Genomic DNA, 23,287 nt, shown 5'->3' on the forward strand with positions numbered 1-23,287 from the left:
GCCACGAAGTTTAATTTTGAGCAAATAAATTGTATCTGGATCCATCCTGAAAGCAAAGACAACCTGATGCATGATCATTGCTAGGTAGACAAAACCAGAAAAATACAGATGCTCAACTCACCCTTAAGCCATTCATGATGCTTTTGTTGTTGCACATGCGCCATTGCTAGGAGAGGCCAACCCGGGGCCTCTGGGCAAGCACACAAGTGCGCCGCCACATGAAGGTAGACCTGTGCCTCGGGTTAAGTCCACCATCGGGCCAAAGCCGCACCTCCATCATCGGGCCAGCACACCTCAAACCATCGCTCAAGCCTGGCTCAGGCCGTGTCGCCGAGTGAGCAAGACTTCGAGCCGTCACCCACAACTGCCCTTGTAGCGACACATGCATGCCCTCACGCCACAGGGTGAGGCCGACCTAGGTCACCACATGATCAGCCCCAAGCACCGTCAGGTGAGGCCGCCCTGGGCAAGGGTGCCTGCACCCTATTGCGATGCCTGCCATAAAGATGCCGTGACTAGCCTCGCCTCAGGTCATCACACGATTGGCCCCATGCACCGCCAGGTCAGTCCACCTTGGGTGACCATGCCTTCATCTTGTTGTGATGCCCGCCATAGGAGCACCACTATCTTCACTAGTCATGGTGTTGGCCTCCATCTCCATGGCCGCCTGATCTAGGGTTTAGAGAGGCTGGTTCACATGTCCGCACTAGATGGTTCAAGCAATATTGGGAGAAGGCCAAATGGTTAGGGATAAATTTTGTCCATATGGCAAAAGAACTAACTCAGTCCACACAGCCAACTAGCAGAAATAGGATGAAATTGAACAGCAGTGTAAATTTAGGGATGGACAATCAAGTGTATATCAAATAGAGAAATTCAAGCTTTGCAAGGGCCATGCAAGGAAGACCCCAATTATATGGGTCATATATAAGTGTCAAATTGGGAACTACTGTTCACACAATAGCTATAGAGCTGGCCAGGCGCCCAGACCAGATTAGAATATCTATTAGTTTGTTGTCAGAGTAATGGCCAAACCACCGGCCATACAAAAGCATGATCCACGTACATAAATATGAAGCCACATAAATCTCAATCAGGTCGGCATGCCTTGCGCTGGTCACTCTCCTTGCTCAATTTCCGCTGACTCACTTGAGCTAGGCTCATCTTTGAGTTCGTTATTTGGGCTGCTGCGCAAGATCAAGAAACCACTTAGTAATATCATATTTATTACAACAGTATCAACTGCTTACAGAAAAGGTGTAGTATCATACAGGACATAAATAAAGGATTGTGTAACCCATTTGACTAATTCATCTGTGCCAAGATATTTCAAAATCAGGCAAATGGCAATGGCCCCAGCAGCACAAGGGTCATTCGGCTAGCTGCGCTGCAGCAGCCAACCAGCAAAGGACAAGCAAGCAAGCAGCAACAGGAAGCCAGCGGTGGCAGCAGCTTAAATGTGGAGCGAACAGGGCAAATAAAACTGAGACGAACCACAATTTGATTTCATTTCGGTTACAGCATGATACATTCATTTTCAGAAGGCAATCAGCAGTACCAAGAAACACTCCTGTAACATTACTTCTACATTAAGACATCTTCCCTGATGGACCAGATACATTTATGCAGAACACAATTCTAGAATTGTGACTAAGCAAGAGCACCTAGACAAATAGATGAATGTGTACTGCATACAGCAGGGCCAGAATCCAGAGACAACATTATGGGAAAAGGGCAAACAACTCTATGTCCAGGTAATGCAACTTAAAAAGTATGCAGGCAACCTTTTTTTAAAAAGGCAGGCAACCAATTAGTCCTACACATTTGAGTTGAGCAACCATCCAAAAGTTGGTGCTAAACAGGGATGCTAGAAAAATGTTGATACATGGGGGTCTCACCATAATCAAACATAGATGATTATGCATCCACTATTTATGTAATCACAAAGAATAAACAGTTGGGGGAAAGAGTTATCGCAACTAACCTTCCGTTGCTATTAGATGATTCATCAGTGATATCTTTAATAGCTTGATTCAGTGCATGAAGAGCTATCTTCTTAACCTGCCGTTGCAGATCGACAAGACACAGAATTTAAATTTAAATATCTAGATTAATAAGTCCAGAAAGATAAGAATGCCCAAATAGAGAGGAATAGAAGCTGAGGCAGACAAAAATCGAAATAATATACACAACATTTACAATCATAAAAAGAATTAGCAAATGTTACAGGAGTATGGACAGAGTCAGTGACCGACCTCTAGTTTATCTTCATTCACCCTATGCCACTTCGGAAGCAGACGGAATTCTTCTGTTAACCTGATGCACTCTCGCACATTTTCCGGAGAAACAAAGTCAAGTGCAACCTTTATGCAAGACTGCCCAATAAAAAGATGTCACTGATTAGCAGCTAATTTGATTAAGGAGCATGACACTGATGGCAGTGGGGACGGACAGCTGTTTCTATGTCCTGTCATGTCATACCTTCAAATTTCTAACCTGGTGGGGACATCCTGCTGGGATAAATACTGCCTCACCTAGCTTCTGTTCAAATGTCCAAGGCTCGACTCCTGCAAAAGTAGCATGAAAACCAGGAAATATCACTAGGGTGAAGTTCAAGTTCCAAAAGATATAGAGGTAATTAACTAACCATATTCTTCCTTAAGCTTTCTCTTGTGGTCATTTGTTAGATAAAAACACTGATCATGTATAGGATGAGTAACCTGCCAAAAAGGGATAGCTCTTCAGCATGAAATTGGATGCCAGATGGTACAACATACGTTTGTGGCCAAATAACAAGTCTGGTTACCTGCTTCACTGGCTCAAAGTTACAATGCCTAAACTCATCTGCATGCTTCATTAGATAATCATGCAGTTTGCTCACATCTTCCCATCGGAAAATATCCCACAATGCACCACCCTCTTCTTGGTTTCCATCTACAGATGGGGCGTCATCTTCTGATTCAGGAGCCACGGTAATTCGTCCGGTCACATTTCCCTCTTCCTTGGTAGAGAGACTCTTCATTTCTAAAAGATGCTTCTTCTTTTCCACTGCTGCAATCCTTTTTGCTTTGAGTTTTATTTCATCAGTATGTGTGAGGATATTGACCTGTTCAAGAAAAAGAAATAGAAAATAAAAATTATGTGTGATGATATTGACCAGTTCAAGCAATAGGAATTAGAAAGTGGCATGACACAGATGAAACTTAACCAATAAACAAAAGAATAATAGAAAAAGAATCACCAATCAACAGAAATGAAACCAGGAACATTAAGCTGGCAGATATATATTCTTGATAACTGAGACATTGTATCTAGATTTTCCAGAACTATGGTCAGCCAAAACTGCCACTAATTATAACTGGCATTAAGCCATTACAATAACAGATGCAGCTACAACAACACCAAATTCAGGACTTCAAGCAGTTATTGCCTAAACTAGTGTTGTAGCTCTGTAAAATTCAAATGTTGTTAAGTCCTTAACAAGGCAAGTCTTTATTGTTGAGTTGCATATCAATGCCAAGAAGCATAGGAAAAACTGTATATTTACCGCATCAGACATATCGCAGTGAAGCTTGGTGACAGAATCACCAATTCCCAACTCTTTGGAAACACCATATGCAATATAAGTCTTTGGACCAAGGTCTGGCTTATTAATACCCTCGGGAAGCTTTACTGCCAGATTAAGAGGGCCACATTTAGGATCTGTGTAATCGCGAAATGGCAACGCAGACATAAACTCTGCACCATGTCTAGGCAGCCGCTCCTCAAAAGAACGATGTGGTGGCCAATCTTTAAGCTTAAGTAACAGGGGCAAATCGTCTGGACCAACAAGCCCACGTGAATACCCCGTAAAAAACATATGAATGTTTACATCAACCTGCATTCAGAGTACATGAAAGTAACATTAGTTTTTAGAAGTTTCATTTTGGAAAGTCGTATCATTTCCAGCTAATAACAGTCACGAGAATATTACAAACCTCACACCAACCCAAGCATTCAAGAGCAAGAACTGAGAGCCTCTCAACTTTGTCTCTCTTCTCTCGTAAGGCACGCCACATAACCATCGGTTCCCAGCTTAATCCAGAAGTCAACGCAAGCGTATCACGGACAATTACAGGTTCACCCTTCAACCAGTGCTCCTGGAAATGATCTAAACTTCCATTTTGGACATCTGTAGCGGTTGGGCAATATATGTAGTTATCACAGGAATTCTCCCTGCGAGCTGATTTCCGCGATATACCATCATCCATGTCACCGGATTCAGTGAAGCAGGAACATTTTGATCCTTCCATCTTCACCTTCGAGCCATTATTTACCGCTGAATTGGCTTTCTCCAGTAATTCAGCCATAAACTTCTCTTCAAACAAGCACTTAAGTTCAAGAAGAGAGCTCCCACAACCACCAAATGCATTTGGTGGGCAAGGTATGGTTCCATCATTATTCACAGTCCACTGTCTCAAGCTAGAAGTGCTGTTGTCAGCAGGAACTACATTATCTATCAACATGCCATTATGTCCATCAGATGGCCCTTTACATACAATTTTATCATGACTAACTCCCAAATGCAAATCTTCCTTGCCTCCACCATCAGCCTTGGTACCATTACCAGGAACAAGGCCTCGACGAAGCTCCTGGCAGCACCGGAGACACAGATCGTAGTTACATTTATTGCAGGTTCTGTGGAAGTCAACAATAGATGTCCTACAGTTGTTGCTGTTACAAATACAACAAGGAATTAGATGCTTATAAAACCAATAATTTGCATATGCTTTGTAAGTAAAGCCACACTGACCAGTATATCCGTTCATTTTTTCCACAAATGGTCAGAGGGACCTCCAGTTTGCCTGCTTCAATCCCTACTAATATAGCAAAATTAGCAAGAGAACCAAAAATATCAATGACTAATGAGTAGAAGCCATGCACGTAAACTAGAAATCCAAATGCTGACGTTGCAATCATACTACCTTTAGTTGCAGCCTCGACACTTTTCTCTTGCATCTGCTCGTGGTGGAGTTCTTTCAGCCAAGGGAGCAGAAAGTGCACAGTACGCAGTGAGAATTTAATTTCATCTTCTTTGGACACCTTCCAGTTGACATTCTGATGAAAATTAAGGAGCAGGTGAACATCTAAAGCATACAGCCAACATGACTTGAATTGGAAATATAAAGATAGCGAAGGCATACCTCTTCCTTTTTTACTTTGGCTCGCAGACAAGCCTTGCAATTGCAAATATTACGACAAAACGGGCACTTATTCGCAAAATCATCCTCTGATAAATTTGGATACCTGTTAAAATCACGCCATGAACACAAGAAGTGGACATTAATAACAAAAAAAAAAGTAGAAGAAATGCAATAACATTGTGACTTGTGAGAAAAGAAGCATAATGGACAAGACAAGAGTCATGGATCTAGAAAGCAAAAATGAAAATGCAACGTCACAGCATGAATGCTTTAGAAGGGGGCATACCAGCGTGTGATGCATGGCACACAGTATCTCCTCCTATAATATTTGCAGCCCTGGCACCTTACAACTCTTCCTTTGTCGTTTCTCTGGCACTGATGACACATATCCGAAGTACCATCCGTCTTTTTTGTACTCTGCCAGTTCCAGTAACCAACATACATCATGCATGTACATATAGTTAGATTTATAATTTCAAATAAAACAAGAAAACACGGAGTGCACATATTTGCCAAATCAAAGCGTAACGGACACTCGGACTTGACAGCGTTTGAAAAACAAAGCGCAAGCTGCAATAGTAGCATCTAATAAAAAATACCAACAAGACCATAACTACACTCAAAACACATAGAGACCCTATTTGTTCAAAATCCCACCTTAGGCTGCACTGTCACAGGAACATTCGGCCTGTCACGAAGACGCTTGAAATCATATTGGAGAGAAGATAGGTCAGCAACAGGATCCCTCTTTTGCTTCCGTGCAGGTCTCGGGGCTTCCACACTCCCTTGATCTCCATTCTCCTAGAGAAAAATGAAATTGAAGAGCATAGGCAATGTTTAGGATCTGTGTTCAATTCCTTTTTAGGGAAGGAAAATAAACATAGAAGGAAAGAGCACTGACAGTAGCAGAATCCTGCGGTTGAAGCATCTCGTCCTCACCCTTGATTTCACCGTTATCCTGAAACCCGAGCCAAAACGACCAATAAGCATATCACAGAAATCAAGTCACTGCATGCCCTCTTCAATTAAATAATTGTTGTCACTGAATTAATGTTTTTTTTTGAAGGAGCACAAGCAAAGCTCAGGTATGAAGGAAAAAAAGAGAGTACTAGTACATTCAAAGAAGCAAAGGCAATGAAAGTTCCGGCAATGAAACAGCTGGACCTGATGGAATGGAAAATAAACATCGAAGGAAAGAGCACTGACATTAGCAGAATCCTGCGGTTGAAGCATCTCGTCGCCGCCCTTGCTTTCACCGTTATCCTGAAACCCGAGCCAAAACGACCAATAAGCACATCGCAGAAATCAAATCACTGTATGCCCTCTTCAATTAAATAAGAGTTGTCACTGGATTATTTTTTTAAAAGGAGCAAATGCAAAGCTCAGGTTCTTTATGCAAGAAAAAAAAAGAGCACCAGTAGAACATTCAAAGAAGCACAAGCCAGGAAAACCTGACGGGCTAAGCCAAAAGGGCAAGGGGGAGATGCAAATTTGACAAGCGAAGACATTGGGAAGGGGGAAATCAAAGGGGTTGCTTGAATCCCAATCGAAGGAGCCGAATGGTCGCAGACGCGAAGACCGCAGCAATGGCAACGGGGAGCCCCCCGTGCCTCCGCATCCATGCTTTTGTAAGTAACTAGAGCGAGGCCGAGACAAAGGACGCGCGGCGATGCAAAGCAGCGCAGGGAGCAAGCAGCTGGTGGGAGGGGGAATTAGCCGGAACCAAATCCGGACGAGCTAGCTCATCTCCCCGTCCACGCAGAGCGGCAGCGCGATTGAAGGGAAGCAGGAACCGGGTGCTGGAGGAGGGGAAGCGGAGACCTAGCTTAGCAAGTGCTGTGTCGCGTCGAATACCTCGGTGGCGTGCGCGGAGTCCTCGGCGACGGGGACCTTCCTTGGCCTCCCGCGCCCGCGTCCGCGGCCTCGGCCTCGCTTGGGCGGCATCGGAACCGGCGGCGGCGGATGCGGAATCGCGGGGAACTGGGTACGGCGCGGGCGGAGTCGAAAGTCGAAACGGGACGGGGACGGGGACGGGGACGGGGATGGGGTGTGGTTGCGTTATATGACTCGGTGGGTCGACGCGACGGCCCCCACGCGTCATGGACACGCGGGGTGGGGCGGTGGGCCGCCGCCTCGGCTCCGGATGGGCCCAGCGGGCAGTGAGGCGCGCACGTGTGCCGAGGAAAGGGGAGGAGGAGGAAAGGGTCTGTTCGGGCCCGCGGTTTTTCCCGTGGGCGGGTTACTTTTTGAATCGCCGCGCGGGTAAAGGCGGTGGTGAAACCTGAAACTGGAGGCAGGCTTTGGCGGTAAGAAAGAAAGGAAAATTTACTGTGGGATCGTCGCGACTCTAGCGGGCCAGCGGGGCTCAGATTCGTTCGGTGGGGGCCCGATACGGCCCAGTGTGGAGCTTCGCGCTGACAGGCCGACCACCAAATCGACTGGACCACCAGCCTTTTGGCAGCCCAAAGCCTTCCTGACTGACATCGTGCTCAAGTGTAGGTGTAGCAGCGTACTCCTACCCATGTGAGTAGCAGACGCGTTCCTGATCCGGTGATCCCTCTGCCATACTAGGTCCCACGTCACCAACCGATGTGTTTCATTTCATCCAAAAAAAAAAACAAGAGTCACCAACCGATGCCGATGCAGCTCCAAACACACACGTCCACTTGCTCTCACCTCACCTGTTGACAGCGACAATGTGCTGCATTTTTCTCATAATAAGAGATCAGATCCTGATACCACACAACACACAGTAATAAGCACATACACTGACAGCATCTTGCATGGACATATGCCACCTCACAAGGACACACCAGGACAGCGTTTCAACTCCAGGGATTCAACACCTCAATCAATGGAAGCAAGCAATTGCACTACCAAACAATCATAGGTATTCTCATCACTCACCAGTCCACAACAATGACAATATCATCTTCTCAAGGTACAACAGCACCCAGTTAATAATAATCGCGAGAAAAAAAAACAAATTTAACTCGAAAATAACCCCAAGACAATAACAGTAGTGCAGTGCCACACATACACCAACAGCAAACACAATCATCATCACCTTCCTAACAATAATAATAACCTAACACATCTTTACACGTGCTTTCTTGCCTTTCCCTTTCCCTTTCCTCCTTTATGTTACAAAGGCCACCGCCGCCTGGCGATGATGACCGACGATGTAGCTCCTCAACTCCTGAACCCAAAGTTTGACCACCTCCTCCCGGCCTCCTTCTTCGCCCGCTGCGAGTTGGTCACGAACAGGTTCTCCAGCGACTTCTGCTTCCGGTTCCGCGACCGCCCCGCCTCTTTCAGGAGCTCTGCCAGCCGCTTCTTCTCGTCCTCCACATCCGGGTTCGCCGTGCCAAGCTTCTCTTCCCTCACCTTCAGCACGTGCTCCAGGATCTCAATCGCATCCTCCACTCTGAACGTATCATAGTCGGGAATATATGCAGATGCACATTAGTAGCTGCGACATGGATGGATCATCCAGTAAGAATAACTATTTTCAGAGGTATAAGAACTACAACTACATACAAGCATGGCAGAGCCTCAATTACACTGTCCTGCTGCAAATACCTCTGTTACTAGTTTCGAAAGCATCAATAAATGGGTACAGACCTGCCTACTTAAGAAAGCATGAATAAATGGGCACAGGCCTATACTAAACATACATCCTGTTTTGCTACTTCTGCAACTATACAAAAGTTGGGTACACAACATGCGGACTATGGCATTGCATTGGCATGCCAAAAATGATCATCTGGTAAGTAACTCATCAACCAATCTAGATACTAGTTTTACCCAATCCAAATCAAAGCAAGCTTACACAGGATAATCAAAAGGAGCTCAACCCACAACACCATCCAGCACCCACAACAAACCCACACAACCATTCAGCAAAGGATTACACTTAACAAATTTAACCCTTCAGATAGCAAGAAAAATCTCAGCACCAGCCACTTCTTAGTTCTTACTGTTGTAAATGGTGAGGCACGTACAGATATACCATTATGGGCTTACCAATGACACCTAGAGATCCTAAATGGGTGGTTGTTTAACAGATACAGAGTATGTAACCACATCACAGGCAGAGATATGTGCATGAAATTCTGAATAAAATGACTAAAGATTGCAGGAGAACAGGTTATCTATGCGTACCTTCCCATGGCATCATAGATTGCAGCAAGGTTGCTGTACACACCAAGAGTATCAGGATGAGAAGCGCCACACTCCTGCTCCAGAACTGCCCTTGCCTCCTCAAACAACTGTGCAGCCTCATCTATCTTGAACAGCTGCACGCAAGCTAGCCCCATCTGGTTCAACAGAACGCCGAAAAATGCCGATTTCCTCTCACCACTGGCCCTCAACTTGGCAACCGCGCTCTCAAATGAGTTCCTCGAATCTGCATACCTCCCCACCATGTAGTACAGAACACCCATCTGTGCCTCAATACCAGCAACGGTGCTCCACTGCCCCGGTGAGTCCTCGAGCAACTTGAGCGCCCTCTGAAGAAGCTTTAGGGCCTCATCGAGATCGCCAAGCGCCTCATAGATGGCGGCAATCTCCATCAAACCTCCCGCAATCTCATCAGGGGCAGCACCAGGCGCGGGCTTGGCATAGACACGCAGGGCGTTCTCGCAGAACGATTTAGACTCGCGCAGCCTGCCTGTCCGGTGGTAAAGGTCAGCAAGGCGGACGTAGACCGACGCAACCGTAGGATGGTCGTCGCCACGAGCCGATTTGAGAACAGTCAGCGCCTTCTGGTAGGAGAAGACGGCCTCGTCGAAGCGGGCGAGGGCGAGGTAGGTGTTGCCTATGGCGACGTCGATGGTGGCAACCTCGATGTCACGGCCGTTGGCAACCATGGTCATGGAGGCAAGCACGAGGTGCTCGAGGGCACCGTCGTAGTCGCCCTTGGCGTCCAGGATGAGGGCCATCAGGCGGCGGTCCGAGGCCTCCTCGAGGGATGCCGGAGCGCTGTGCTCCCGGTGGATCTCGAGGGCTTTGCGGCATAGCTTCTCTGCCTCGTCGAACTGCAGAGCTTGCACATGCGCTTCCGCTAGGTACCTGCTCATCAGTCAGTTTTGAGAAGTAGCAAAATTGTCATGCTTCGTCCCTTGTAAGATTTATTGGGTGTTTGCATGCAAGAAATCGGTTTTTAACGCCAGTTCTGTCGAGATCCACAGTTTTCTGTAACGACTAACGATCAACGATGGGGAAAAATATCAGTTCTTTGGCTTTATCGAGGTTGGATTGGAGGTACTAGTAAAAAAAGAAAAAATGGCGCCTTTATGGAGATTGGGAGAGACGAGATCCAGATCGAGAAGCAGCGAAGGGGGGATTGATGATCACCTGCAGGTCTCGGCGACGCGGGGGTCGCGCTCGCCGAGCGCAGCCATCTGGATCTCGAGGCCCTTGCCATAGCAGGCGATGGACTCGTCCATGCGGCCAAGCATGGCGTGCGTGTCGCCGAGCTGCATCCAGCCGGAGAAGGCGGCGAGGGACCACTCCTCGCCCCTCTGGTCGGGCTCCGCACGCTGCTGCTGCTGGTCGTCGCCGCCGGCCGCAGCGGCCCCATCCTCGCCCTCCCCCTCCCCCTTGGCAGCAGGGGCAGGCGGCGTGACGACGGCGACGGCGCGCTCGAGGACGGGGATGGCGTCGGCGTGGCGACCGAGTCCACAGTGGATGGCGGCGGCGACGTGGAGGCTCATGGCGAGCTCGAGCTCGGCGCCCTCGCCGCGCCGCTCGAGCGCCCTGGCGGCGCGCTCGGCGAACTCGAGCGCGCGCGCGGCCCCGCCGCCCTCCCCCGACACCATGGCGTCGCGCGCCTGCTTGAGGAGGAACGGGCCCAGATCTGGGTTGTCGAGCGAGTCGTCGGCGTCGGCGGGGAAGGCCGTGGGGGACGGCGAGGGCTTCCGCGGCTTGACGCGCGACGAGGCGGAGGGAGACGGGGACGGCGGCGCGCGGCGGGGGAGCGGCGATGAGAGACGCCGTGGAGGCGGCGCCGCCGTTGGGGGCGAGTTGTCGGAGGCCGCGAGGCCCGGCATGGCCGGCGGCGGGCGGGAGGAGTTTGGTGGCTGGCTCCTGGGTGGGGTGGGGAGGGGAGGGGAGGGGAGAAGACGGACAGCTGCTACCTTGGTGGATGGTGGTGGTGGAGACTGGAGGACTGGAGATGGAGCGGAGGGGGTGTCGTCTCGGGGAGGGGGAGGGGAGGGAAGCTAGGCAGGAGCCAGCACAGCAGGGAGGGGGTGGGCGTGAGCTGAGGCTGTCCGTGATGGTGGCCACCGGGATCGGGAGGGGATCACGTTGGCATCAGATGTGCCGGCGCGTCTCTCTCGCCTCGGGTCTGCCGTGACGCGGACGCCCGGATTGCCTGGCGTCATAACGACTGCGCGGCGACGGCGACGGCCACCATGAATAAATGAAATTAATTAATGGAGGGGTCGTTAGCGTGCTTTGGTTAATGAATGAACGTAAGGTATGGTGTGATTAAGCTGCCCGTTAATGGCTCAAACCTGCCTGCCATGCCATGCAAAGGCAGCGCATACAACAGGAGGAGGACCTCTAGTATTAAGATCATGGCCTAGCACTAGCAGGCAACGATCTATGAGCATACATCAGAGGAAAAATATTGAAAAATATTCAGCATGTTCGTTTCGGCTAAAACGATCGTGGATTATTACTGCTGACTGATTTAGTGTGGGAGAAAAATATTATTCTGGATTATAATTCACGATCATTTACGACCAAACGAACATGCTGATTACTAAGCCCCCTAATTTCCCCGATGATCGGCGAGATACATTATCGCTGTCGCTCCCCATCTCCCAAAACTTCACCAATTCTTGGCTGTCTGTTTCACACTGAATTCTTTGGACGCCTAAATCACGAGCATGTATGACGCCTTCTTTAAACGTTGTGGCTTCCATCGTTAAAGCATCTGGCCATACTGCATGCCACTTCGGAAGATCCTGGTCTGATCCAGGATCACAGCTCCGGTTGCCCCTTGGCCGCAGGCCGGGTAGTAAGCACCATCAAAATTGCGCTTAAACCATCCTTCAGGAGGCATTCTCCACTTCGGCTTAGTCACAGTCACAGCTGGCTGTCGTGGAGGCCGAGCCAATAGTCTCTTGGATGTTTTATTAGTCTTCTACATTAGGCGTCTTTGGATTGCAAGAAGAATTCGTGTTTCCTGCAAAAATGAATTGATTCTTAAAATTCGTTCAGGAGGGGCCTTATATTTGAGACCGTTGAGGTTCGTTTCGCTGATAAGGCAGGCTAAAAAGTACTATTTGCTTATTTGTTGTGAGAGAAAAAACAATGTACCATATATGATGATGATGATTTAAGGGTCTGCAACCTGCTGGCTGTGCAGAAGGTCGGATTAATACTCTGTCGATGCGGGACCCACGGGATACCCCTCAAGGAAGAGAGAAGATCTAGTCTAACTAGTATTCTTTCCATGTAATTTAGTAGTGGTATTATTCTGTAATCCTACTAGGAACTCTCATTGTAAACCGACTAGAACTCTGGCCTCCTAACTATATAAAGCAGGGCGGAGTTCCTGGAGAAGGGAGTTAGAGACAACACTTTACAATCAATCCAACGCAAAGGCTAACGCCGACCGGACGTAGGGCTATTACTCGATCACAGTCGAGGGCCTGAACCGAGATAAATCGACTGTCTCTTGCGTTTACTATAGAGTTCTGCATATGCTGAAGCCCGAACAAACTGCTCCGGGTACCCCCGTGGCAGGCTATCGGTGGTGAAACATCGACAGCTGGCGCGCCAGGTAGGGGCTTTCGACGAATTTGCATCCGAGAGCTCGATGGACCTCGACAACATGATCTTCTCGACGGGATCAACCTTCATCTTCGGTTCATGGATCTGCGAGGCAGACGACGATGGCAAGCTCCAAAGCCGTCTCCTCGAAGATTCGGATCACCATGAAGACCTTTCTATTTCGGCGACTACGACAAATCAACTCACCGGAAGATTCGCGTAGCTCGTGGTGTCCGATCCAACTCAGATTTTGCGGCTTTGCGCATCCGACTCAAACTCGGGCTCCGCATCCAAGATGGAGTCTTACCCGAGTTCTTTCGAGAAACCAAGTCCTTTTTCGGCAGGGTTCCAGAACGCGGCCTCGGCCTATCAAGAATACAACTCGGAGTACACTCAGAGTCCTTTCAAGAAGTCAGGTCCTTTTCCGTTCGGACTCCATAACATGGCAAAATCTTATCAGGCATGGCCCGAAGAATCCCTCGATCCGGTGCTTAGAATGCCACTAAATAGGAGCTCAGGAAGGTCTCGTACTAACTATAACATCTCAAGACTGCATCGTCCACTGGCCAGGTTCTGTTCCTGAGGATAGCGGTACCCGGCTAGTCGGTACGACGACAACAACAATTCTACCCTACTAAGAAGGAGACTCGATCTGTGACCTTGAAGCCTCTACTAAAGTTGTCAACGACTACAACAGTGTGGAAACCGACGCCGATAACAGAACAATTCACGCACGAGAAGTATTCATGGTTTGACGTCCTCGATCACCATTGGTCCCCCCAGAAGCATCCGACATCAAGTCATCGGATGAATCTGAGTCCAACATATCACCCTTTATCCAGGGGCATGATGGTGAGATCGAGAATCAGAAGCAAGCCAGAGAAAGAAGAAACAAATTAAAACAAGGACGCCAACACCGTGCTAGGCAGCGCAAGGAAGCTTGGATCAGATATGAATCAGATCTGGCTGAGTACAATAGAAGAAAATCAGAGCAAAAAGTCAAAGAAAGACGCGCGGCGAATACACCCTACAATAGAATCCGAGAAGCACTAGAAGAACTTTGAGCGACCTCACATCCCAGTGAAAGACAGGAACATCTCTAGGGCCTTCTCCGGTCAATAGCCCTAAGGACACACGATGGAAGGACCCGCTCAAGACTACCTACCAGGTCAACATCTCATGGGCAAGAAGATCAAAATCAAAGGAAGTCCGCTTTCAAGAGACTCGGACCAAGTGGAAGTCACAATAGAGAAAGTAGAAGGGACCATACTCAGAACTACCGAGTCGAACAACCAAGAAAGATCAGAAGCAAAGTACCTATTCAGACAGCCCCACAGAACTACTCTCACCAAGACAACAGTTGGCTAGAAGGAGGTGCTGAATCAGAATACACAGAAGCCGGAACGCACGATAGATTCCTCTGTTTTGCAAATATACTTGCTTCAATACGACTACCTCATAAGTTCAAGTCGTCCAACCACTCTAAATATGATGGTAAGACCGAACCAAGGCAGTGGCTCAGGATTTACTCACAGTCGATTGAACTAGCCGGAGAAGACGATGACATCAAGACCTTATTCTTTCCCATGGCCCTAGAAACCATGCCCCTCTAATGGTTTGATAAATTAAATCCAGGGTCAATCAGAAATTGAGAGGACTTGCAAAGAGTTTTCTGTAAAAATTTTGTGGGTATCATTACGCACCCCATCACCCACGCAGAAATAAAAGGACTCAAGCAGAAAGGAGGCAAAAGTCTCAGAAATTACTATCGATGATTTGGCGAACTACGTGCTCAAGTACATGACATCACCGAACAAGAAGTAATCAAAGCTTTCTCTCACGGAATCATGGCTAGGTGTGATTTTCTTTAGGGTGCCAGATGCAATGCATGTTTTCAATGTCGTCTAGTCATGACTCCATGAGAGAAAGCTTCGATTACTTCTTGTTCGGTGTCCTAAAATTGCCACCTAGTCATGATTCTGTGAGAGAAAGCTTCGATTACTTCTTGTTCGGTGATGTCATGTACTTGAGCACGTAGTTCGCCAAATCGTCGATAGTAATTTCTGAGACTTTCGTCTCCTTTTTGCCTGAGTCCTTTTAATTCTGCGTGGGTGACAGGGTGCGTACGAAGACAAGGGATTCAAAAAATCCAGGGGGACAGTAGCAGTGATCTTCGCTAGGGCCCTAGATTCTAGAAGCAAACATCATAAAAAGCTAGCTCTACGAACTATCATGGCACAAGAATCGGCTACTCCAAGATATCTCAATTGGTCACAGCATCCAATCCAGTTTTCAAGAGAAGACCAATAGACTAGCGTAGCAAACGTAGGACATTACCCACTGGTTCTAGATCCAACTATCGTCGGTATGACTATCACAAAAGTACTAATCGATGGGGGAGCCAGACTCAACATCATTTTTTCAGAAACGCTAAGGAAAATAGGACTACAACTCGCCAGGATGATTACACCAACGAGCACCCCTTTTTATGGGATAGTACCCAGCAAGGCAGTCATGCCACTTGGACAAATCACTCTACCGGTTACTTTTGGAACTCCCTCAAACTACCGAGCAGAGTTCATCAAGTTTGAAGTTGCAGACTTCGATTCATCATATCACGCAATCCTCGGGCGCCCAGCACTAGTAAAATTCATGGCGATACCACATTACCTGTACCTATTGCTTAAGATGTCAGGGCCTAACGGTGTTCTTTTCCTCCGAAGTGATTTGAGGCGAGCTTTTGACTGCGACGTTTAGGTAATTCAAATTGCAGCCAAAGCACAAGCCGCCAATGATAGAAAAGAAATAGCCACTATTACCGTAGAAATGAGCCCAGAAGAACTAGAGATACCGGCTAAAAAGCCCAGCATCCTCACACCACCAAAAGAAGTCGATGTCAAGCAAATCGATCTGGGCACCGGTGATCCCTCCAAAACGGCAACCATCAGCGCCCACCTCTCGGTAAAATAGGAACTCGCGCTCACCAACTTTCTTCAGGACAATAAAAATATCTTCGCTTGGAAGCAGCCCGACATGTCAGGTGTCCCAAGAGAGTTGGCTGAGCACAGAATCGATATCAATGAAGGCTCCAAGCCTGTGAAGTAACGGCTACGACGATTCTTACTCGACAAGAAGGCAATAATTAAAAAAGAAATCATAAAGCTAATGGCAGCCGGATTCATCAGAGAAATCCTTCATCCAGATTGGCTAGCAAACCCAGTTCTAGTACAAAAAAGAATACGGACGAGTGGCGCATATGCGTCGACTACATAGATCTCAACAAACACTGCCCGAAAGATCCATTCAGGCTACCACGCATTGATCAAATAGTTGATTCAACAACAGAATCTACCCTATTATTCTTTTTTGATTGCTATTCAGGATATCACCAGATCGCATAAAAGGAACAAGACCAGAGCAAGACATCTTTCATCATTCCGTTCGGTGCCTACTGCTACAAGACCATGTCGTTTGAACTCAAGAATGCTGGAGCCACTTACCAAAAAGTTATCCAAACGTGCCTTGGTGAACAGATCGGTGAAAACATAGAGGCATACGTGGATGACGTAGTAGTAAAAACAAAGAACCTGGACATACTAATTGAAGACTTAAAGCAAACATTCAAAAACCTGAAAAGGTGGAGGTGGAAATCGAACCCAAACAAGTGTGTATTCGGAGTTTCTTCAGGACAACTACTCGGATTCTTGGTTAGTCATTGTGGAATCGAAGCCAGCGCCAAGCAAATTTGAGCCATAATAGAGATGGACCCTCATCGAAATATCAAAGATGTGCAGAAACTAACAGGCTACATGGCGGCCCTCAATCGTTTCATATCAAGACTCGATGAAAAAGGGTTACCTTTCTTTAAACTATTAAAGAAGACAGACAAGTTCGAGTGGACAGAAGAAACCAACGAAGCTTTCAAAAGACTTAAGGCATACCTCACCTCCTCGCCCGTTCTCACACCTCCAAAGAAATACGAAGACATGATGATGTACATTGCGGCAACTTCTACTGTGATCAGCACAGCGATAGTCGTAGAAAGAGAACAAGAAGGGTGCGTATATAAAGTACAACGCCCCGTATACTACATCAGCGAAGTACTATCAGAATAAAAAATCTAGTACCCACATGTGCAAAAACTACTCTACGCCCTCCTGATCACTTCACACAAGTTTCGCCACTATTTTGAAAGCCACAAGATTACCGTGGTGACAGATTTCCTACTCGGAGACATCCTACACAATAGAGACGCAATAGGGCACATATCTAAGTGGACAGTTGAACTTGGTGCTCTCAATATTGATTTCACCCCATGGAGGGCAATTAAATCTCAAGCCCTTGCCGATTTTATTGCTGAGTGGATAGAAATTCAACAACCTATGTTAAATACCATCCTTGACCATTGGAACATGTACTTTGATGGATCGCTCAAGCTAGACGGAGCCGGTGCAGGCGTTCTCTTCATTTCTCCAGACGGAAAACAACTTAAGTATGTCCTTCAGATATTATGGCAAGCTACAAACAATGAAGCAGAATACGAAGCCCTCATTCACGGGCTCCAAGTAGCAATTACCCTCGGAATCAAGCGATTACTCGTATACGATGATTCGGCAGTAGTCATCAACCAAGTCAACAAAGATTGGAACTGCACCAAAGAAAATATGGGCGCTTACTGTGCTGAAATACGAAAACTCAAAAAACATTTTCAAGGATTGGAAATTCTACATGTCCCGCGTGATTCTAATATTGCGGCAGACGTCCTCGCCAAGCTCAGATCGGACAGGGCGATGGTCCCACCCGACGTATTCATAAAGGAGTTATCAGCTCCCTCTATCAAACAATCCAGTGAGATAACTCCTGAACTCCCAGCTAAAGGCACCCAGATTTTGGTAATCACCATCTCATAGACCCAGGTTTTTATTGATTATATCAAAGAGAATAAGTTACCAGTAGAAAAAGAGGAGGCTACCCGGGTTGTTCGCAGAAGCAAGAACTACGTCCTAGTAGGGGACAAGCTGTATAGAAGACCCATATCATTAGGAGTACTCCTAAAATGTGTCTCATTTAAAAAAGGCAAAGAGATCTTAGACGAAATACACTAAGGTTGCTGTGGAAATCATGCCGCTTCAAGAACACTAGTCGGCAAAGCATTTTGCACTAGATTCTACCGGCCAACCACTTTGAAAGACGCAGAAGAACTCGTCAGAAAATGCAAAGGTTGTCAAATGTTCACAAGACAAGCTCATGTACCAGCTCACAATCTCATCTACATCCCACCCACTTGGCCTTTCTCCTGCTAGGGGCTGAATCAAGTAGGACCTCTCAAGAAAGCAAAGGGCGGTTTCGAGTATATCTTTGTAGCAATTGACAAGTTCACCAAGTGGATTGAATATAAACCACTCGCAAAATACAGCGCAACCAAAGAAGTCGAGTTCATCCAAGACATTATGCACCGCTTCGGCATGCTCAATCGAATCATCATAGATTTGGGTTCTCCCTTCACAGCTATAGAATTCTAAAGTTGAGCATAGGATTGCGGCTTTGACATAGATTATGCGTCAGTCGCACATCCAGAAGCCAACAGACAGGTAGAAAGGGCTAATGGACTCATACTAGCCGGATTAAAACCAAGATTGTATGAAGAACTAGTGGACTATGGATCCAAATAGATTGAAGAATTACCTAAAGTAGTATGGGGGCTACGAACTCAAATAAGCAGAGCCACCGGATACTCACCTTTCTTCCTAGTTTACGGATCAGAAGTCGTACTACATGCCGACTTGATCTGGACGTCACCAAGGATAGAACAATATGACGAAGGAGAAGCAGAACACACCTAAAGATTAGAACTCGACAGTATAGAAGAAGTTAGAGTAAACGCTACCCTTCAATCAGCCCGATACCTCCAAGGTTTAAGACGCCACTACAACAAGAATACCCAGCCTCGATCACTCTAAATTGGAGACCTAGTGTGGCAGAACCTCCTAAGTTATAGGGCCCACATGCACCTGTCACTGTCCGACGACCTTTGACATCTATGCATATGTTTCCATTAACTTAAAAAGATTGTCGGGTGTCCTCGGGGAACCCCGAATCATCCACGATTTTCGAGCAGGATCACGTTACAGAGTCATGCAGTATTACAACATTTATTCAAATATCAAAACCAGAGTAAAAACAACAGCGGAAGTCTTACAATAACATAATTTACAAAACAGTTATTTCAAACCTTACAACTAAGTTCGATAATTATTACAAACCAAAGTAGTGGAGTGGCCATATAACATAATACAAAACACACAATGAGACTGCCCTGCCCAAGGGCCACACATTTACTTATCGTCATCGCATTGAACAACAGTCATGCAGCACGGTCCAAAGCAGACCTGCTCATGAGCCTCACCTGCAACAAGGGGTCAACGAACCCTGAGTACAAAAGTACTCAACAAGACTTAACCGAAATGAAAACTGATAAGACTCAGGAATGCAGGCTTAGGGATTCAAGGTATGGTTTTAGCAATAATCAAAGTTATTTTGCGTAAAAGCTCTTTAATAAAATTCTTTACTTCAAAGGTAAAAACTTTATAAGTACCACATATGAATCTGCCATGATCCGTAATGAGATCATGAACTTCATATCAATCTTTCTCGCAAACCTTTCTCAAGTTCCAATTATTAATACTACGATGATGAACAGTGAGTTGAGTCTCCATAACCGAGGAGCAACGACGATTCGAACCGATTATAAACCCAGCTGGGAATTCCAGACCACACGACATATGCAGGTCCCTGACCTACATATACCAACCTACCCTCGGATCCTCTAAAACAAGAACGGGTCCGCGCCACCCGAGAATACAGTACTCCACCAATCTAGCCCATAGCCACGTGGGTACACGCTATTCCTGCCATCTCTCCACTCCCAGTGCGCGAGTAGCCATTCTCGTAATAGAATTGCCAAGTTCAGGCTTACCGGAGTATGTGGTTAGTACTACAAATTCTCACCTCATGCAATTCAACAACGGACGTGCCTTAATCGACACAGGCGGAAAGAACCTGCTCACAAGACCTCCATGTCTTGTGGCTCACACACACCGAGTCCGCCCGGTCTAGATTTATTACTCCACATTCCTATATCACATGATAGCATAAGTAACCAAGGTTCCATTTAAAACTTGCAGGTGGCAGGTAATCACTCGACTTTCATCGTTCTACGCATAGCTAAGCAAAACTAGGCATATACGAGTTTAAAACTAGTAATATGGTAAATATGGAATAACAAGGGTGGTAATGCATCAATTAGGCTCTTACTTAACTCCTAATCACTTAATGCAGTAACGGAAAGCAAAAGCGAAATTAATTTGTAAAACACAAGGTAGGGTTGTATGCATCCGGGGCTTGCCTTCGTTGACGGAAAAGTCCGGCTCCTGCGACGTTTCACAAGTATTCGATCCGACCTCAACAGACGGATTAACCTCCTCAACAACTTGATTAACTACCACGTGTTCACCTTCGTTCACTACACGTAATAACAATACCATGTTTAACATGATGCGGAATACGAAACATGATGCTCGATGATGGATACAAAAATTAAGAATTTGAATACAACTTTCCTTCGCGGTACAGTTGCAAGTCAAACCAACTAAACCTTTCTCACAACACCCAAATCAATTGCCAAGGATCATTAACAACTAGTGACCCAAGGTCATCACTCAATCCAAAATTTCAAACAAAACCTAAATCATTAAAGGTTACTATTTGCTTTTATGAATTAATTATTTAATTCAAAATTATGAAATAAATCAACTTATTCTAATTGAGCTTAAAATTTTTGTAAATGTTCATTACATGATAACTAAGTGGCAAAACAAATTTCATAATTTTTGGACAAGTACATAAGCCTAGAAAAATCATGGAAAATCATTTATTAATTAATTGAGCAATTTTTATCATACCCCAAAAATATTGAAAATCAATATTTCAAATTTTTGTCACATAATATACATCATAGAGAATTCACACAAAAATTTTCATAATTTTTGGAGCTCTAAATAATTCTACACAAAAATAACAAATTACAGCACTATTCATTTAATTCTGAAAAATAGAAAATCCACTCAGAACGCTGAGTCACTAACAACCGGGTCCCACTTGTCATCTTCTACCTCGCGCTTTGACCACGACGACACGCGCGCTGACCGGCGAAAACTCACCGACGGTGAGCTCAACGGCGACGACCAAGGTACTAAAATGACCCTTACACCCCTACGCGTCGATTGGTGGCACAATCGGGACCAATTACAGCGGCGCATGAGCATGACGACGGCCATGGCGGACACGGCAGCGTGGCTGCGCTACGCCGGTGATAGGAGCTCGGTAACGATGAAACAAACAACTTGGGTAGAACCAGGAGCTCACCCCGAACACACTGGAGTCGCTGGCCAAGCCTGAGAAGCAACGGAGACACGGTTCGACGGTCACGGCGGAGCAAATTTCGACGACGGCGATGCTCCGGCGACTGCGGTGGAGAAAATGGTCAATCAACCGGGCACAAAGCACCACGGCATCGAGGCGAAGCTGAAGCAAGAGTCAGAAATAGCAGAGGCTCACCGTAACATGCTGGCCACGGCGACACGCACACCACGGTGGTGCTGCCGGCCGCGAGGAAGAAAACGATGAACGATGAGTTCACGGCGAAATCAAGCGACTAGAGCTAGCTGGCTGGGTGCGCAAGGAACTAGCAGAGCTGGGACACACTTTGCTGCGATGGCGTGAGCGCTGGTTCGACGACGAGGGCTCGCCGGAGCTGCGGCGGTGGTGACTGGAAAAACAGAGCAAGGGAGAAAAACGACGACGACGGCGTCTCGGTTCTTATAACGCGACTCAGAAGCTCAAGGAAGCTGTGCTGTGGCCTTCACCGCGCCAGCGCGACGCCAAAGACGGCCACGACCGCGCCTGGAAGCAAACCGAAGATCGCCGGCCATGTAGCTTTGGCGGTGGACACTGTTCATCCAAATTACAGAATTGCCATTCGCCAAAATTCACAAATTACTCTCAAATTTTCATAACAACTCAAAAATCTCCAAAAACAAAAGTTGTTCAAAATCAAAAGTTCTACAACTTTGCTTTTATAACCATCTTCTAATTCGGTCTAGATTTTGAAATGATCTTTTAAATTCAAATAGGGGATATTTAACGAATTACGCCTTTTTGAATTACTCAAAATTTTTCTAAACAACTTGAAAAACTCCAAAAATAAACTTTGCTTAACTCGCCAAGCTCTACACTTTTGCTTTTGGGCCCAACCCCAAAATATGCTTAGATTTTAGAATGGATTTTCAGGGTAGGGTTTAAATACTGAAAAGAGGGGGGTTTCTCGAAAAATTCAAAAATCCAAACAAACTTTGAATTTAAGTCAAGCAATACAATTCAACACATATCACACGAATACAAACTTGTTTTAGTGTATGCATCTCAAAGTTTTCACCAAATGCCAAATGCTTTGCAATGCATATGATGATATGACAGTTTTAGTATTTTAAACACCCGAGGTGTTACACCTAGTACTAAGAAGAATACAAAAAACTAACAAACGCCATAAACTACTCAGTCCATGGGAAGATCCTTTTATTGTCACAAAAGTCGCCGGACGAGGCACGTACAAGTTGATAACTGAAGATAGAAAATAAGTCAATAATACATGGCACATCAGCCAACTAAGAAGATTCTACGCATGAAAACAACTCAACGAATAATATATATACAAGCCACAAGAGATCAACGTTCATGATCAATAAAGATGATGTTCCTCGACAACATATGTCTTATTATGGCTTTCTCAAAGTTGTTTTCACTAAGCATATCAACGTTCATGATCAATAAAGATGGTGTTCCTCGACAATATATGTCTTATTATGGCTTTTCCCCAGTTGTTTTCACTGAGCATACCGGCCGAGAGCAAAAGAGCTGAAAAGATGCTTGAACCCGCCGATGAGGGTAGTTAATAAGCTAACACCCGAACCAAAAAGCAAAATGACTGAAATTATACCTGAGCATACCGACCGAGAGCAAAAGAGCTGAAAAGATGCTTGAGCCCGCCGATGAGGGTAGCTAATAAGCTAACACCCGAACCAAAAAGCAAAATGGCTGAAATTATGCCTAAGCATACCGGCCGAGAGCAAAAGAGCTGAAAAGATGCTTGAGCCCACCGATGAGGGTAGCTAATAAGCTAACACCCGAACTAAAAAAGCAAAATAGCTGAAATTATGCCTGAGCATACCGGCCGAGAGCAAAAGAGTTGAAAAGATGCT

General features: G+C 46.2%; 2 protein-coding genes across 3 annotated transcripts; both read right to left on the reverse strand.

The window, feature by feature from the left end:
* Positions 1 to 895: 895 nt before the first annotated feature.
* On the reverse strand, positions 896 to 7,209 carry LOC136475516 (lysine-specific demethylase JMJ26-like). 2 transcript variants are annotated; one of them, XM_066473000.1, is made up of 16 exons: positions 7,038 to 7,209; positions 6,390 to 6,446; positions 6,085 to 6,141; positions 5,841 to 5,984; positions 5,470 to 5,600; positions 5,184 to 5,286; positions 4,965 to 5,097; positions 4,793 to 4,856; positions 3,978 to 4,713; positions 3,548 to 3,877; positions 2,807 to 3,106; positions 2,648 to 2,720; positions 2,482 to 2,567; positions 2,256 to 2,375; positions 1,985 to 2,061; positions 896 to 1,187 (listed from the first exon to the last, which is right to left on the reverse strand). In XM_066473000.1, exons 1-16 carry the CDS (start codon positions 7,125 to 7,127, stop codon positions 1,118 to 1,120), a joined length of 2,571 nt encoding a protein of 856 aa, XP_066329097.1. In that variant the 5' UTR covers positions 7,128 to 7,209; the 3' UTR covers positions 896 to 1,117. The 2 variants fall into 2 exon arrangements, with proteins under 2 accessions (XP_066329097.1, XP_066329096.1); XM_066472999.1 differs by having other exon boundaries at positions 4,793 to 4,859.
* Positions 7,210 to 8,040: 831 nt separating this feature from the next.
* LOC136475518 (protein KINESIN LIGHT CHAIN-RELATED 1-like) lies at positions 8,041 to 11,380 on the reverse strand. Its single transcript, XM_066473001.1, has 3 exons — positions 10,542 to 11,380; positions 9,348 to 10,256; positions 8,041 to 8,610 (listed from the first exon to the last, which is right to left on the reverse strand). The coding sequence occupies exons 1-3, from the start codon at positions 11,234 to 11,236 to the stop codon at positions 8,376 to 8,378; spliced, it is 1,839 nt and encodes a 612-aa protein (XP_066329098.1). The 5' UTR covers positions 11,237 to 11,380; the 3' UTR covers positions 8,041 to 8,375.
* Between the last annotated feature and the right edge of the window lie 11,907 nt (positions 11,381 to 23,287).

This window comes from Miscanthus floridulus, chromosome 8 (assembly GCF_019320115.1).
Source record: "Miscanthus floridulus cultivar M001 chromosome 8, ASM1932011v1, whole genome shotgun sequence".
NCBI classification, from domain to species: Eukaryota; Viridiplantae; Streptophyta; class Magnoliopsida; order Poales; family Poaceae; genus Miscanthus; species Miscanthus floridulus.